We start from the raw sequence: 15,847 nt of genomic DNA on the forward strand, positions 1-15,847 counted from the left end.
GCTGTAACTCAATAAACCACCAATATATTATATTAATTTGTAACCATTGGAACCCATTTGGTGGCAAGGTGCAACAGCAACAGAGGAATTTGCAATGCTTTTCCCGAAAGATAGAAAAGAACAAAGATGTATTACAAAGTGCTGTGACTTGTCAAATCGAATCAAATTCTAATTCAGTGCTTTCAGACCACTCAAATATGATTTCAGCTCTTGCCTTGCACTTTGCCTTATCAGATATAATAGTTTGATGCTAAACAATGTATCATTATGTTTTAGGAGTCCATCCTGCTGGTTCCAACAGACAGTTACTCCTATGACCTTCTGCAAGAGAAACCCTTGGATAAATCTTTTGACTTCATTAATATATGTGGGGAAAACAGCTTTTATATTGAGTAAGGAACATTTATAATTGTAATTCTTACTGTTGTTGATAATGTAGGTGTGGATGATTTCTTAGGTCGCGTACACACGGTCGATCCATCCGATGAGAATGGTCCGACGGACGGTTTTCATCGGTTCACCGCTGAAGCAGACTGATGGTCTGATGTGCGTACACACCATCGTTCCAAAAAACGATCGGGTCAGAATGCGGTGACGTAAAACACACGACGTGCTAAAAAAACGAAGTTCAATGCTTCTAAGCATGCGTCGACTTGATTCTGAGTATGCGCGGGTTTTGAACCGATGCTTTTGTGTACTAACCATCGGTTTGGACCTATCGGTCAGCGGTCCAACGGTTCGATTTTAAAGCAAGTTCTCTAACTTTTGTCCGATGGGGCGTACACACGGACGATTTGGACCGATGAAACTGAACTTCGATCCGTTTCCATCGGTTTGGACCGATGGTGTGTACGCGACCTCATGAATAGACCTAGAAGACATAACATGGTGTCCGTTGCAGATTTTGCACAGGGCTCAGTGGCTTATAAGACATCTTTAGGTTTTCCTTAACCTCCCTGGCGGTAAACCCGAGCGTGACTCGGGGTTGATTTTTTATGCTAGGATCGGTAACCCCGAGTCACGCTCGGGGTGGACGTGCAGCGGCGCGGCTTACCTTTCGCTGGATCCACAGGCAAGTTACTTACCTTGTCCCTGGATCCAGCGATGCCACCCCGCTGTGTGAGCGAGCGGGTCCTCCTCGCTCGATTCACAGTGTCCCCGTGTGCCGCCGATCTCCATTCCCTGCGACGTTACGACGCACGGGAGCGGAGAACGGCGCCAAATTCAAAAAAGTAAACAAACACTTTACATACAGTATACTGTAATCTTATAGATTACAGTACTGTATGTAAAAAATACACACCCCCCTTGTCCCTAGTGGTCTGCCCAGTGTCCTGCATGTACTTTTATATAATAAAAAATGTAATTTCTGCCTAAAAACTGTAGATTGTCCAAAAGTGTCCCTTTATGTCAAAAATGGTTTTAGATCAGCTAGAAAACAGCAATAATAAATTATAATCACTTGCAGAAATGTGCGATAGCGATTTGTGGGGAAATTCGTCATAAAAAAAAAAAAATAATGACAGCGACAATTCTGCAACTGAGTAAATTTCAGTGATTTTGAGTTGATTACATTATTGAATATTTTTTATTATAATTATATTATTATTTGTTATAATTATTTATAATTATTTATTATATTATAATTTATAATTTTGTTTTTAAAAAAAAATCATACCCGGGATGCCTACAAGACTCTTGCTTGGTCAGATTTAAGTGAGTTATTTCTAAAAATTACAGGCCTACAGTTTAAAACGCCAAATTTCCATGCAAAATAATTGTACCGCTTTTGGTACGTAATTCCAGACAGAATCATACCGCCAGGGAGGTTAAAGGGGCTTCATTCAGAAAATACATAGAAAAAGTTCTTCAGTGTGGGACGACTGTAAAACTTTGCTACCTTTTTTTTCTATTTTTTTTTTTAATCCAATGACTTTTTCTTTTAGAACAACATTTTTAAGTTTTATTTATTCTTTCTGTTACATAATCACATAGAAAGTTAGGCTTTGTTCACACCTAGGTGTTTTTCTGGCGCTTTTTGCAGAATTTTTCAGCGTTTTTGTACAGGTGTTTTCAAGGTTAAAAGGTCACCAATGTAAAATAATTAAAACGCCTGTAATCTGCCTGTACTTTTTTACGTGACATACGTTTTGCTTTAGGCAACAGAACGCTCAAATGTGAACAGGGGCCATTGAAATAAATCGGATTTGTTTATAGTTCAGGTTCAGCATGATGCACACAGATCCTCCCCAAGCTCAGTGAGAAGTGTGTAGTGCTGCCACCTTGTGAATATTAGACAAAATGCTGTAAGATTCATGTGGAACGAGACATATGAACCAGATGGCTTGGGAGACATTGGCGTTACATTTGCAGGCCTTGCTACTTACAGAGCTTATGATCAGAATTATCTGTTTGAGATAATGTCACAGGAGGCCCTGTAATGCCAAAGCAAATAGGCATTTTAAATAGGTATAAATCAGCAGTACCAACTTAAAGCGGAACTTTAGTAATTTTTTCAACTTTTCATCTATTAAATCTTCTGCTCTTGTTGTTTTAACTTTTGATAGTAAAACATTTTTTTTTCTGCCAGTAAATACCTTATACAGCCCACTTCCTTTTTCTTGTCTGATCATTCGCTAAGGCTTATTACATCATGCACAGCTCTCTCCCTCACTCTTGTGAGAGTTTGCCAGGATGGGAGAGGGGTGAGTCATAAGAGGGCCAATGAGAGCTGTAGGGCTGCAAAGCTGGAGGTGAGCCTCTGTGTGTCTGTAAATCCAGGAAGTGAACAGGAAGCATCTTCAGCTACCCACAGTTAAAATGGATGCAGCCAGACTTAGTGGAGGGAGATTTCTGCAGCATATTTGGCAAGTACAGAATCACAGTATATATAAAATAATATGCAAAGTGGTTGGAGGGAAGCTTCAGAATGGCAAAGATGTTTTTATTACAAATTATGTGAGCAGACTGCAGTTCCTCTTTAAGCTAAAGCCATTGGTAAAATACTTTTAGGAATGGAATGGATGAAGAGAGATTGGGATTCCATTCCATTTGCCATAACTAATAGGTTAATGGAGGAAGTGAAAATAAAAGAGGGTTAGCAGTAAGGATGAGCTCCAGCGTGTTCACATAGTACACGTGCAGAGCCCTCCAGGAAGTCTGCACGGCGCTGTGCTAATCACAGCCAGGGAGACATTTCCCGATCTCTGCAGCCGATCATCGGGAAATGTCTCCCTGGCTGTTATTAGCACAGCGCCGTGCAAACTTCCTGGCGCGCTCTGCACGTGTACTATGCGAACACGCTGGAGCTCATCCAGGGTTAGCAGGTCCTAAAAGGAGGAGAGAGTTGGAGGAAGAATGGTAAGTCCTAGAAAAAAATTAAGATCAGGGAGAGAGGGGGCATATTGAAACAGGAGGGGGTCAAGAAGAGGGGTAGGCTAGGAAAAGGGATAGGTTAAAAAGGGGGAGGCCCTTGTATTAATCTAATTACGATAGGTCTGTTCTACAAGTCTACACATACAATTTCTTTGTTAGAAGCATCTTGCATCGGTGCAGTCTAGGGGTGTCATATTTTGGACCATGCAGGGTGCTTAACTGTACCTGAATGCAAATTTTCCCAGTACAATCATGCATGCTGGTACCATGATCTTTTAGCAGGAAGATCATTTGGCAGCCAGATCTTGACTAACGTGTTGGCAAAATTGCTTCAGTCTGTAGGAAGCTATGTCAAACAAGAGTCCCGCCATGGCCAATAAAGGTGCTCTGAATGAATTGGGGGAAGGCACATAGCAAAGTTAAAAGCCTTAATTAATTAATCAAACCAAAAACACTTTCAAGGAGGCCTACAGAAGATGGTTTTCTCATTAAACCATTAGGTTCTCTTTAATCATTACAATATGAAACATAGGCATCCAAGCTATTATCACACATTTTACTAATTCTTGTTAATTCAGCACATTTCATAATCCTGATTTTCTCATTTGCTTTTTATTATTATTAATTATGCAATCATTTGTTAATATTAATTGCTGTATAAAAGATTACAACTTTTAAGCATTTTTTTTTCTTTTAGTCCAATTACCTCACCTGAGTTCTGCAGAGATTCAGCAAGATCACTTGTTGCAAATTATAATGATGGCGCATTGCCATGCCAATGCAACCTAGAGGGAGCCACTAGCCCCAACTGCAATCCTATGGGTGGACAGTGCAGCTGCAGACCTAACGTTATTGGGAGAACATGTAGTCAGTGTGCTACTGGCTACTATGGATTTCCCTACTGTAGACGTAAGTTTAAGTGCAGTAATATGCTTATGAACTTTTAGTTACTTTTTTTATATAATCATTCAGGGTTAATAAATATGCATGTTGTGCAGCTTAGGGTCAAAGTTGCAAGGCTTTAAAGAAGAATTCCAGGTACATTATTACATAGGCTCAGGTTGGACTAACTATGCATTTACCAAACCTATAGTATCCCTTTAGAAGCTGGAAATCACTGTAGTAAACACTGCTACTACAGTGATCTCCATTAGCTTCCGGGACCCATGCCAATTGGCTGCCCTACTGCATTCTGAACAGAGATGGTCGGCTGCTCAACACAGGCGCCATTCAAAGACTGATTTGCATCTTCTCAATAAATGCAGATTGTTCTCCGATTGGACGAAGTGAAAAGGTGGTAGAGGGATGTCACACTGTCAACTTCAGCCAATCAGAGAATGCTGGAGTAGCAATGTGTACTGCAGTGATTTTCTGTTTCTAGAGGGATCCCACAGATTTGGTGTATGCACAATTATATTGTCCCAAGCTGGGATAATGTATATTCATAAAATATCCATGCCTGGAATTCTTTTTTAAATAGATATTTAACTTGTAGAGATTTATTTAGGAATATGCTATGTTTAACTTTATATGCTTTGTAATGTGCCGCGGCTTAGTCAATTTGCAAATGCATTAGCAGAAATCATTTTCACCATCATGTCAATGTGTATTTGCTTGAATGGAAATTTTTGTCTTATCTATACATGAAAGAAGTGGACAGATTATTTTGATTGCAGATTCCAGCAGTCATTTTTTGAGACCTGCATATTCATGGGTTATGGGCATATTATGGGCACTGTTCCTGAAACACTATATTCTGAAGTAAGGAAGAGGTCCACAGAAATGTGTAACTTCAGTTCACTTCCCCCAATGGTGGCCATAGTGTGAGGAGAACAAGATGAAAACTTGCAGCTCCCACTGGTTTCATTCTCCTTTTATTATATTGCTTATCTGAACAGTGACTATTTTTATCAATATGGATAAATGTGTACTCACGTTATGGTGGGTTAAGATGAGCTCAAATGTATCCAATTGTTTAATTTAGATGGGATGGGAGGCATGTAGGGTTTCTACCTAACTATTTTATGGGTTACATAGGTTCAGTGGCTAATTGAGGTGGTAGTTAGATTCAATGTGTTGTCTAAGGCTGCGTACACACGATCGGTTAAACCGATGAGAACGGTCTGATGGACCATTTTCATCGGTCCAAACCGATCGTGTGTGGGCGCCATCTGTTATTTATCCATCGGTTAAAAAAAAGCCAACTTGTTTTAAATTTAACCGATGGATTCCTAACCGATAGAAAAAAAACGATCGTTAGTAGGCACAATCATCGGTTAAAAATCCACGCATGCTTAGAATCAAGTCGACGCATGCTTGGAAGCATTGAACTTCGTTTTTTTTCAGCACGTTGTGTGTTTTTCGTCACCGCGTTCTGACACGATCGTTTTTTTAACCGATGGCGTGTAGGCACAACTGACCATCAGTCAGCTTCATCGGTTAACCCTGATTCAAATGGTCCATCAGACCGTTTTCATCGGATGGACCGATCGTGTGTACAGGGCATTATTATCTGTACACACGATCGGTCTATTGGATAAAGCTATAAGTGATAAGCTTGAAAAGTGTTGGGATCACTGCTACATCCTAAGGGATGACAGTTTTTTTGAGTATTGCTGGTTGTGCATTAATGTGCACACTCCAGGTAGAAGATGAGATAACAAATCCACACTTAGTTGATACTGAGGAGGGTATACATGGGTCCTGGGATGTGGTGGCTGGTGTGTTTTTATTTTTTTTTAGGCTTTTTTTCCTTTATTTTTCTGATAATCCTGCAAATAACACTTCCTGTCCCTGGATGGCTATGCTTGCTCCTCCAGTTTATCTATGGACTAAGTCAAGGCTGTCACCCATACAATCATATCTGCCTTTGTCCATCACATTGCAAGGAGAAATTGTTAGTTTACAGAAGAAAGATAAGATATTGTATTTGGTCAAGGTCACCTCACAGGATAGGGTGAGGAATTGAATTTCTAGCAAGGTCAACATGTATTTGAGATGGCTTGCATTGGTCCTGGCTAAAAATGAGTGAATAAATATAATTTTAGGATATGACCTGGATTGCATTAATTCTTACACAGCAGAGATTTGTGGTTATTATTGGCACTGCCAAGTAAAGGGCTGATGCAAACCATGTGAACAGCATTGTGGGAAAGGATTAGCAGAAGTAACAGAAAATCTGATTTTTGTACGTTTTTATTACCCCTTTGCCTCTCTGTGAGGCCTTACAGAGTTGTCTGAGTAACGCATGTCCCCATCAGAAGGTTTCCCCTCTATCTGTTCTCAAGTCAATTTAAACATGTTGATTTACCTACACTTTCATTTCCAGTGACATAGATGATTAGGAAAATTGGAGGGAATTAATCTCCTAACAGAAATACAAACACCAATAAAAATCTGCCAGTTGAGGTTCTACCCCTCATCACTCTATCCAAATGAAAAAAATATGTTTTTCTGTTATATTTTCATTTTTAATCATGCACACTTGCCCAGCAACAGTTTCATGGATCCATTGTAACTACCATACCACATTCATTTTTCAACATTTACCTAGAAATTAATATATTGTACTTTGTGTATGGAGAGTAAAGCAGATTTCTTTGTTTATTCAGCATGTAACTGTGGTCGCCGTCTTTGTGATGAAGTAACTGGCAGATGCATCTGTCCTCCCCATACCATCAAACCTTCATGTGAAGTGTGTGAACAACAGTCATTCAATTACCACCCTCTTTTGGGATGTGAAGGGTGCAACTGTTTACCCATAGGCATAATACAGCCATCCCACCCAGAGTGTGATGGGATAAGTGGACAGTGCAGGTAAGTCACATGTTTTATCTACTGCAATGTACTGCTTTGTGGAGTATGGCTATGATAGTCAACTAAATATAGGGGATTTATTTACTGTTAGTAGATTACATCATAATGCAGCTAGAAAAAAAATCTGTTTCGGTAAAATGTTAATGTACATTAAGATGAGATTGGGTCAGAGATGTTGTATGAGAGACTCTGCTGTCCAGGACTCTCCCTCCTGATTGGCTGAGACACACAGCGGGCGCCATTGGCTTTTGCCAGTGAGTCAATGAGGAGAAAGAGGCAAGACTAAATGCACACACAGAGCAGCGGCTCGGCTCGGGTGCCCCCATAGCAAGCTGCTATGATCTCACTTGTTTAGGTAATGCTCTGTCCCTCTACTGTAATTACACTCCATGAAATAACAAGCTTGGACTAGATTGTACAATCCCACAAACAACCACCCCAAAACCACTCAAACAGTGGTCATCTGATCATTCATGATAAAGAAAACCATGAAACGAAAGTTATGGCCACAGCTCCTTTATTTGGGTTTAAATCATAATAATATTATTATTATTATACAGGATTTATAGAGCGCCAACAGTATTAAAACCTTTAAATATATTATTCCTTTAGGCCTTTAAACACACGGACCAATACCAATGTTAAAACTTTATTCAGGACTTGAGCACCAAATAACTAAATAACTCTACCAACCACTAATAGTCTTTCAGGACTTGAGCACCAAGTGACCATACCAACCACTAGGTGCCACAAACGTGGACAACAGTACCTCAATAAAAGTAAGGCCCCTTTCACACTGGGGCGGTGGGTGCGTCGGCGGTAAAGCGCCGCTATTTTTAGCGGCGCTTTACTGTCAATTTCGCTGCGATATTCAGTCGCTAACGGGACACTTTTAACCCCCACTAGCGGCTGAAAAAGGGTTATATTCACAGCAAAGCGTGCTTTGTCGGCGGTATAGCCGCGGTGCACATTAATTTCAATGGGCAGGAGCGGTGGAGGAGCGTTATACACAATGCTCCTTCACCAATCCAAAGATGCTGCTAGCCCATGGGGCTTTCACACTGGAAAGACAGCAGCGGCTCTTTCAGGGCGCTTTGCAGGTGCTATTTTTAGCGTTATATCGCCTGCAAAGCGCCTCAGTGTGAAAGAGGTCTTAAGGCAGTTAACTATACATTTTAGACAATACAGGAGAGAAGGGGGTGACAATTGTTGGCCACGTGTCCCTAACATACTCCTTTCTGTCCTCATTGTCTCTTTTGGAGGAAGTTCAACAGTAGGCATACAGGATGATGCACTATCAGCATCAAGCCATTCAGAAGGCCTGACAGGCAGATCTCTCTCTCTGCAGGCTGTATGCCTGACCATTAATATTATAGGAGTGTGTGCTGCCCATAGCTGGAGGTTGGGCACTAACAGTGGATAGGCATAACTAAAAATGCGGTAGAGCTCAGTTCTAAATGAATGGAACATATAATAAAATAGGAAAGTTAATTCATTGACACTGCCATTAATTTGTTCCCTGTATTTTCTGGACAGATGTAAACCAAGAATAACAGGCAGGCAGTGTGACCGCTGTGCTCCAGGTTATTTCCGCTTTCCTGACTGCCTTCCATGTATCTGCAATCCAGATGGGACACTTCCTCAGATCTGTGACCACCACACTGGTGTCTGCTTGTGCAAGGTACTGTATCTGACCACACAATCTGATTCTTTATATTCATCTTCAGAGTTAAGATGGGTACACATTATAAAAAAGTCCAAACCAAGGATGGAACTAATGTAGGAAAATTCTCGTTTGGCCAAAGCTTTTTTTTGTTTTTGCTTATTGATTCTGATCATGCACAGTCTTTCGTATCTGTTTTTTTTTTGTTATTTCTGTTCACATACGAGAAATTTTTGGGAGTTTGTACCGTTTGAAATTTTCGTTTGGAAAGTCTGAACCGGATGTCGAAAGTTGTGCACACACTATGCAAAAATCAAATGATTGTGCCTCACACAGAATATTTCTTCTAATTTTTTTAAAGCGTGTACCCTACTTAAATTTTCTCCAATGAAAGAAGTAAGTCTCAAGATCTAGAATTTTAGTCACATGCACTTCCATACAGACCAGCTAAAGAGATAAACTTGTGTGCTGTGTGACATACAGTAGCTGGCAGATTACAATTTAGCTTTATTTGACACTTGCTCTTTGTAAGTGTTCCTATCTGTATACTAATCAATCACAAGATAAGCAGACATACATAGAGAAAGATAAAGCAAAATGTGATACATTTTTTAACATTTAGACTGTTACTTTGCTCTTTCTTAGCCATATTTAATTTTTTCCACAAAAAAAACCTTGCTGAAACAATGAAAAAGTCACACATATCCAAGATCACCAGTGTACAAGGAAACATTTTTAAGGTTACAATAAAGCCATCAGAATTGTAAACATGAATAGGGGTAAAAGCAGTGTTTGGCATCAATAACACATTTCCGCGAAGGACTTCCTTTGCTGTTTGGGCAATTTGTTGGACATTTGCTATATAACCTGATGTCTGTGCCACAGGGGCATCTAGAGCAATTATACTTATAACCCCTCAGGATTCCTTCAATTTTATCACACTTTGTTCAACAGTGCCAAGCCCTGATGAAGGGGAGCCCTTTGAACCCCTGAAATGTATTATGATATAAGATTCTGAAAATAATTGATGTAGACTTTATGGCCTGGATTCACGTAACACTTACGCCGACGTATCTACAGATACGCTGCGTAAGTGTAAATGTGCGCTGTCGTATCTATGCGCCGTGCCTATAGAACTAGATACGCCTGAAAATAGGCTTCCTCCGACCGACGTAACTTTCCTACGCCGGCGTATCTTGGGCGCATATTTACGCTGGCCGCCTCATTGCAAATATGCAAATTAGGGAGATACGCCGATTCACGAACGTACTTGCGCCCGTCGCAGAAATATATGCCGTTTACGTAAGGCGTACGTCCGGCGTAAAGTTATTCCACCTAAAGGAGGCTCATCCCATGCATAGGTATGGACCACGGAACAGCTGTCGTATTTTACGTTGTTTACATAGGACTACGTGAATAGGGCTGGGCGTAGGTTACGTTCAGTGATTCGACGTATCCTAGGCATTCGTTCCGACGTGATTCTGAGCATGCGCACTGGGAAGCATCTACGGGACGGTGCATGCGCCGTGCGTTCGGCCCATCATTTGCATGGGGTCACGGTTCATTTAAATAGATCACGCCCACCGTCCACCTACTTTGAATTAGGCGGGCTTACACCAAATAATTTACGTTACGCTGGCGCAACGTAGGGAGCAAGTGCTTTGTGAATACTCTGTTTGCCTCTCTGTGTTACGTCGGCGTAGCGCATATGAGATGCGCTACGCCGGCAGAAAGATGCGCCGATCTACCTGAATCCGGCCCTATATGTTCTTTTTTGTCACTTTACACAATGTACACCCAGTCATTAACATCAAATCTGCCTACTATTTAGAGATAAAATGAATGTTTTTGCGTGCCACAGAGGTTTAATCTCACCTGACCAAATGCATAATCATAATATTCTGCATCTTTTCCTACATGTAGGAAAATATTGGAGGTACAAGATGTGATGCTTGCCAGACTGGGACATTTTATTTTGATCCTTCAAACGCCAAAGGATGTACCAAGTGTTTTTGTTTTGGGGCAACAGATGTTTGCCATTCTTCCAATAAGCACAGAAAAAAGGTAAAACCTAGCAATTGAAAACCCATTAAGAAGTTATGGAATACCACCAACAGAATCAGGGAAATTGTGACCCAATCAATGTGCTGCTGTGATCATTGTTCAATCAGCAGGCTGGGAACCAGTTAATGTGCTGCTGCTTCTTCATGTCCAATCAACATGCTGGGAGCTGTAAGTTGACCAAACTGAAATGATTACATGCAGAGGAGAAACTAGAAGCCATTGATCTGACTATAGTCTCTGGCCAAGATAAATGGACCACAAGCTGCTTGCGTTGAGCTCAACTTTAAACTTTAAGATCAATATATTAAGCATGCTTTACTGCTTGCCATAACTTTACATTTCAATACTTTTTAGCATTGGAGTTTGAATTTTTTAGTAGGATAGTTTTTATTTGAACCAATGAAAGGTGAAATCTGATGGTTAGGAAAGAAGAGGAAAGTAAGCTTTTATATTATATAATTATAAGCCTGCCTAGGATGACTTGTTGGCAATGCAGAATGTGGTCACCTGTCCTCGACTAGATATAGAAATATGTGGAGAAAGGTGCCTTTCCATTATACTGGCAACAGTATGGCCAGGAACAAGAATTAGCCTTATCAGGGTGCTCCACAATTGTTTTAGGAATCCAGCTTGATTAAGCAAAAACTCATACTTAGCCTGCCCTTGCATACCCTTTTCCAAAAATGTTCATGGCCATTAGTAACTCTGAGCAAATCAGCATGACAGGCAGAAACTATCATTTTCAGAAGCAGGTCAGCAATAGTAGCCTTAAGATTTCTGTCATGGCAGGTGTATGTTAAAGACATAAAGCCTAAACACAAGCAGGAAGCAGATTTGCAAAACACTGCCTACAGACCTTTTGTGGTGTGCCCCATAGACAATTCAATTGTTGTCTAACTTTTCAAGAAATGTATGTATAGAACAGCGTTTCTCAACCAGTTCCATGGAACTCTAAGGTTCCTCCAAAAGTTGCAAGGGGTTCCTTGAGCAATGAGAAATGTCTGCCCATTAGATAACTTCCCACCGACACCAATGATCTTTGTATCTATCTGTAAGAGGGTAATTCTTAATGACCATAAGTGTAAGGAGTAATCTTCCCACTGACCATCTAATGTATCATGAGTTGTAGTTCCCGGAGACCATAAAGTTATTTCATGGGTTCATATGTGTTGAAAAGGTTGAGAAAAGCTAATGCCTATGGGTACTTTTAGTGCTGAGTAACTGATACATTAGTGGATCTGCACTGGTTGTCTTCGATTATCTCTCATTTTCTTATGACTTTCCCTTATGATTGAATTTCTTTCTTTATTAATTTTTTTTATAGAATATTATACATATTTGGTTTGATTGGAAATGTGTGCACATAAATATATATTATATTGTTTTATGTTGGTATCATTTTAATCCATGTATCTCTGATTAAAAGTTTGTAGACATGAGGTCATGGAGTCTCGAGGCACCAGATCAGACCCTAGTGGCTATCACTTTCAATCCAGGCAGCAACAGTGTTGTAGCAGATGTGCAAGAATTACCACTGTCTGTTCACAGTCTGTACTGGGTGGCACCAGAGTCATTCTTGGGTGAGAGGGTAAGAGTCAATTTTAGCTTTTTGTACTTTTTTCGCTTCATAGTTTTAAAAGGGACACATTTTAAAGCTCAGCTAGTATTTTTGCTACCCCCCCGAACAATACACACTGGAATGTTTTATTTTCTAAAACCAAATGTTAGTGTCACTTTTAGGCCTCGTACACACGACCGTTTTCCTCGACAGAATCCATCAAGAAACTTGGTGGCAGAGCTTTTTTGCAGAGGAAAACGGTTGTGTGTATGTTTTTCATCGAGGAAACTGTCGAGAAACTCGACGAGAAAAAAAAGAGAACAAGTTCTCTTTTTCCTCGACGGGCGTCTCAATTTCCTCATCGTGTTCCTCGTTGGGCTGGTTTTTGACGAGAAACGGGTTCGTGTGTATGCTAAGAAACCCGCGCATGCTCAGAATAAAGTATGAGACGGGAGCGCACCTTCGGTAAAAGTAGCGTTTGTAATGGAGATAGCACATTTGTCACGCTGTAACAGTCTGAAAAGTGCAAATCGTCTCTTACCAAACTTTTACTTAACACGCAGTAACATGAGATTAGCAAAAGCAGCCCCAAGGGTTGTGCCAGTGGAATCGAACTTCCCCTACCGTTGTATGTGTTGTACGTCACCGCGTTTGAGAACGAGGAGATTTGGTCTTGACAGTGTGTACGCAAAGAAAGCTTGTCAAGTTTCTCCACAAGCCTGACAAGGAACTCGTGGAGGAAAACGATGTTTCATTTACGACGAGTTCCTCGGTCGTGTGTACGAGGCCTCAGCCTCCATTTGTTGGTGCTGGCTGCTATATTTCTACTCCTTTCATTTTTATGTTTAGCGCAACTTTTTCTTTATTTCTCAGCCTCCATTTTGGCTTGAGATAAGCTTCAAAGTTTATACAGCCTGTTCCATATTGCCTTTTTATTTATCATCATAGCCAATGTAATATGAAATTAAGCAGTTTTCCAGAGTTAACACAGAGTTGCATTTTTTTCTTGTTCTAGAATAAATGAGGCATAGTATAGCCTCTGGTGTAGTTCTTAAAGAAAACTTGCATATCTCTTTCATTATAAACAGATTTCATCATATGGCGGCTCTCTGACATATCAGCTGAAGTCCTTTGGCTTACCAAGTGAAGGCATGGTACTTCTAGACAAGCGGCCGGATGTTCTGTTAACAGTAAGTTGATATTTGATTCTATTTTCTATGGAAAGTATGACAAAAACAAATTGAAAACAATAAATTTGTTGTATCCTGTACATGTGATTATAACATATAATATGATCTTTATACGAATGCCTTGTAAAAATGGCTTGTGGATTATGAGACACAAAATGAAATGTGGAGTGCGGTTCAGGTTCTTGTGTTGCTGTATGCCAGGTGTTTGGATCATAGAGCTCTGTTGTTGCTTGACAAGTACTGCCAGAAATTGTTATGATTGCCAACATTCCCTACATTCCCAGGAAGAAATATCCTACCATTGTTTCATGGATGATTAATTCCTTTCAAATGCAACAAACATTTAATAGGTTCCACTGCCCATATAGGTCAGTAATACTTGGCAGTATAAGGCCTCGTACACACGGCCGAGTTCCCGTGGAGGAAACCGGTCGTGTGTACACTTTTCAATGAGGAAACCGCCGAGGATCTCGTCGGACCAAAAAGAAAGCATGTCTTATTTTTCCTCGACGGCAATGGGAAAATTTGGCTCGCCGAGATCCTCGGCGGCTTCACAAGGAACTCGACGAGCAAACCGATGTGTTTAGCCCGTCGAGTTCCTCGGACGTGTGTACGAGGCTTAACAGAATGAAAGTGTGTCTGTGGCATACTACAGTTATTTGATGAAATATTTGTGTGTTGCTCCTAATTTCAGGAAAGCTCTCTGTGTGATAACAGATGTATGATATTATGGGGGTTATTTACGAAAGGCAAATCAACTTTGCACTACAAGTGCACTTGGAAGGGCAGTCGCTGTAAATCTGAGGGGTAGATCTGAAATGAGGGGAAGCTCTGCTGATTTTATCATCCGATCATGTGCAAGCTAAAATGCTATTTTTTATTTTCCTTGACTGTCCCCCTCGGATCTACAGCGACTGCACTGCAAGTGTACTTGAAATTGCACTGAAAGTGCACTTGGAAGTGCAAAGTGGATTTTACTTTAGTAAATAATCCCCTATATATCAAAGATGTATGTGAAATATTGAAATTCTCTGCATCCAATTCACAATAGCAAGAGATTTTGATCGGCTTTCTACCGGGCCGGTCTACATATCTCTGCAGCGGGTCCGGTGTGGTTTGCACAAAAATGATGTGCATCTTTTGGTCCATTTCAGGTCAGAATTCAGCCCAAATGAAATTGGACCTGAAACAGTGAACCAGGACGTACTGGACCCCTGCTGTGAGCCACATGCCCAGTCTAAAGGGTCAATAAACAGTATTTTAATTATTTATTACAAATAAATAAAGAAAAACAGTACCAGTATTGCCCAGAGCAAACTTTATTCTGCACCAGAGTAATGTATGGGAAAATCTGTTTTTCAAGATAGCTTAAAATGGAACTCCACGCACATTGTTAAAAAGAGTTGAAATATACAATATCATATCGTATATGAACTGTGATCTGCAGTTCTCTTCAGTCAGTCTTTTGATTTAAAGCTTCCTGTGCTACCTCTCTAACTCCAGTGGGCTCTGGACTGGACTATGAATGATGTGATGATGCTGACCCAAAGTCCAATGACCAGGTAGGGAGGTAATGTAAAAAGTTGCAAAGCTGAACCAGGGTAAGAGCTGCAGTGTGACAGAGGTGTGCAACTCCCAAGACTGGTTGAATAGTATTCAAATCCTTTGGCAAGCAAAACAGCTCACATCGACTCCATTGCCAAAAGTATTGGGACACTGCCTTTACACACACATGAAGTGTAATGGCATCCCATTCTTAGTCATTAGGGTTGACCTCAACCCAGTAGAACACCTTTGGGATGAATTAGAGCCGAGACTATGAGCCAGGCTTTCTCGTCCAACATCAGTGCCTGCCCTCACAAATGCACTTCTGGAAGAAGGGGCAAACATTCCCATAGACACACTCCTAAACCTTGTGGACCACCTTCCCAGAAGAGTTGAAGCTGCAAAGGGTGGGCAATTGAACCCTGCGAACGAAGACTGGGATGCTATTAAAGTTCGTGTGCGTGTAAAGTCAGATGTCCCAAGACTCCCAATACTTTTGGTAATATAGTGTATATGCGTTTTAGCTGGGTAAGGTATGTAGGTGTATGGATATCTTCTAGTCCATTGATTTCTATTGTCTAATAGGAGATCATTTTAGTGTTTTACACAATCAACTACTTTTTATTGCATTTTTTT

General features: G+C 40.6%; 1 protein-coding gene across 1 annotated transcript in view; it reads left to right on the forward strand.

Annotated features, from left to right (window-relative positions):
- Positions 1 to 15,847, forward strand: part of LAMA3 (laminin subunit alpha 3) — a 237,299-nt gene that overhangs the window by 129,288 nt on the left and 92,164 nt on the right. The window contains exons 32-38 of the mRNA XM_040354074.1: positions 277 to 392; positions 4,073 to 4,284; positions 6,987 to 7,191; positions 8,728 to 8,872; positions 10,778 to 10,918; positions 12,345 to 12,506; positions 13,565 to 13,666. Coding sequence (XP_040210008.1) covers positions 277 to 392; positions 4,073 to 4,284; positions 6,987 to 7,191; positions 8,728 to 8,872; positions 10,778 to 10,918; positions 12,345 to 12,506; positions 13,565 to 13,666 — 1,083 coding nt within the window. The remainder of the gene's footprint in view (positions 1 to 276; positions 393 to 4,072; positions 4,285 to 6,986; positions 7,192 to 8,727; positions 8,873 to 10,777; positions 10,919 to 12,344; positions 12,507 to 13,564; positions 13,667 to 15,847) is intronic.

The sequence above is a fragment of the Rana temporaria genome, chromosome 5, assembly GCF_905171775.1.
Source record: "Rana temporaria chromosome 5, aRanTem1.1, whole genome shotgun sequence".
In the NCBI taxonomy this organism is placed as follows: Eukaryota; Metazoa; Chordata; class Amphibia; order Anura; family Ranidae; genus Rana; species Rana temporaria.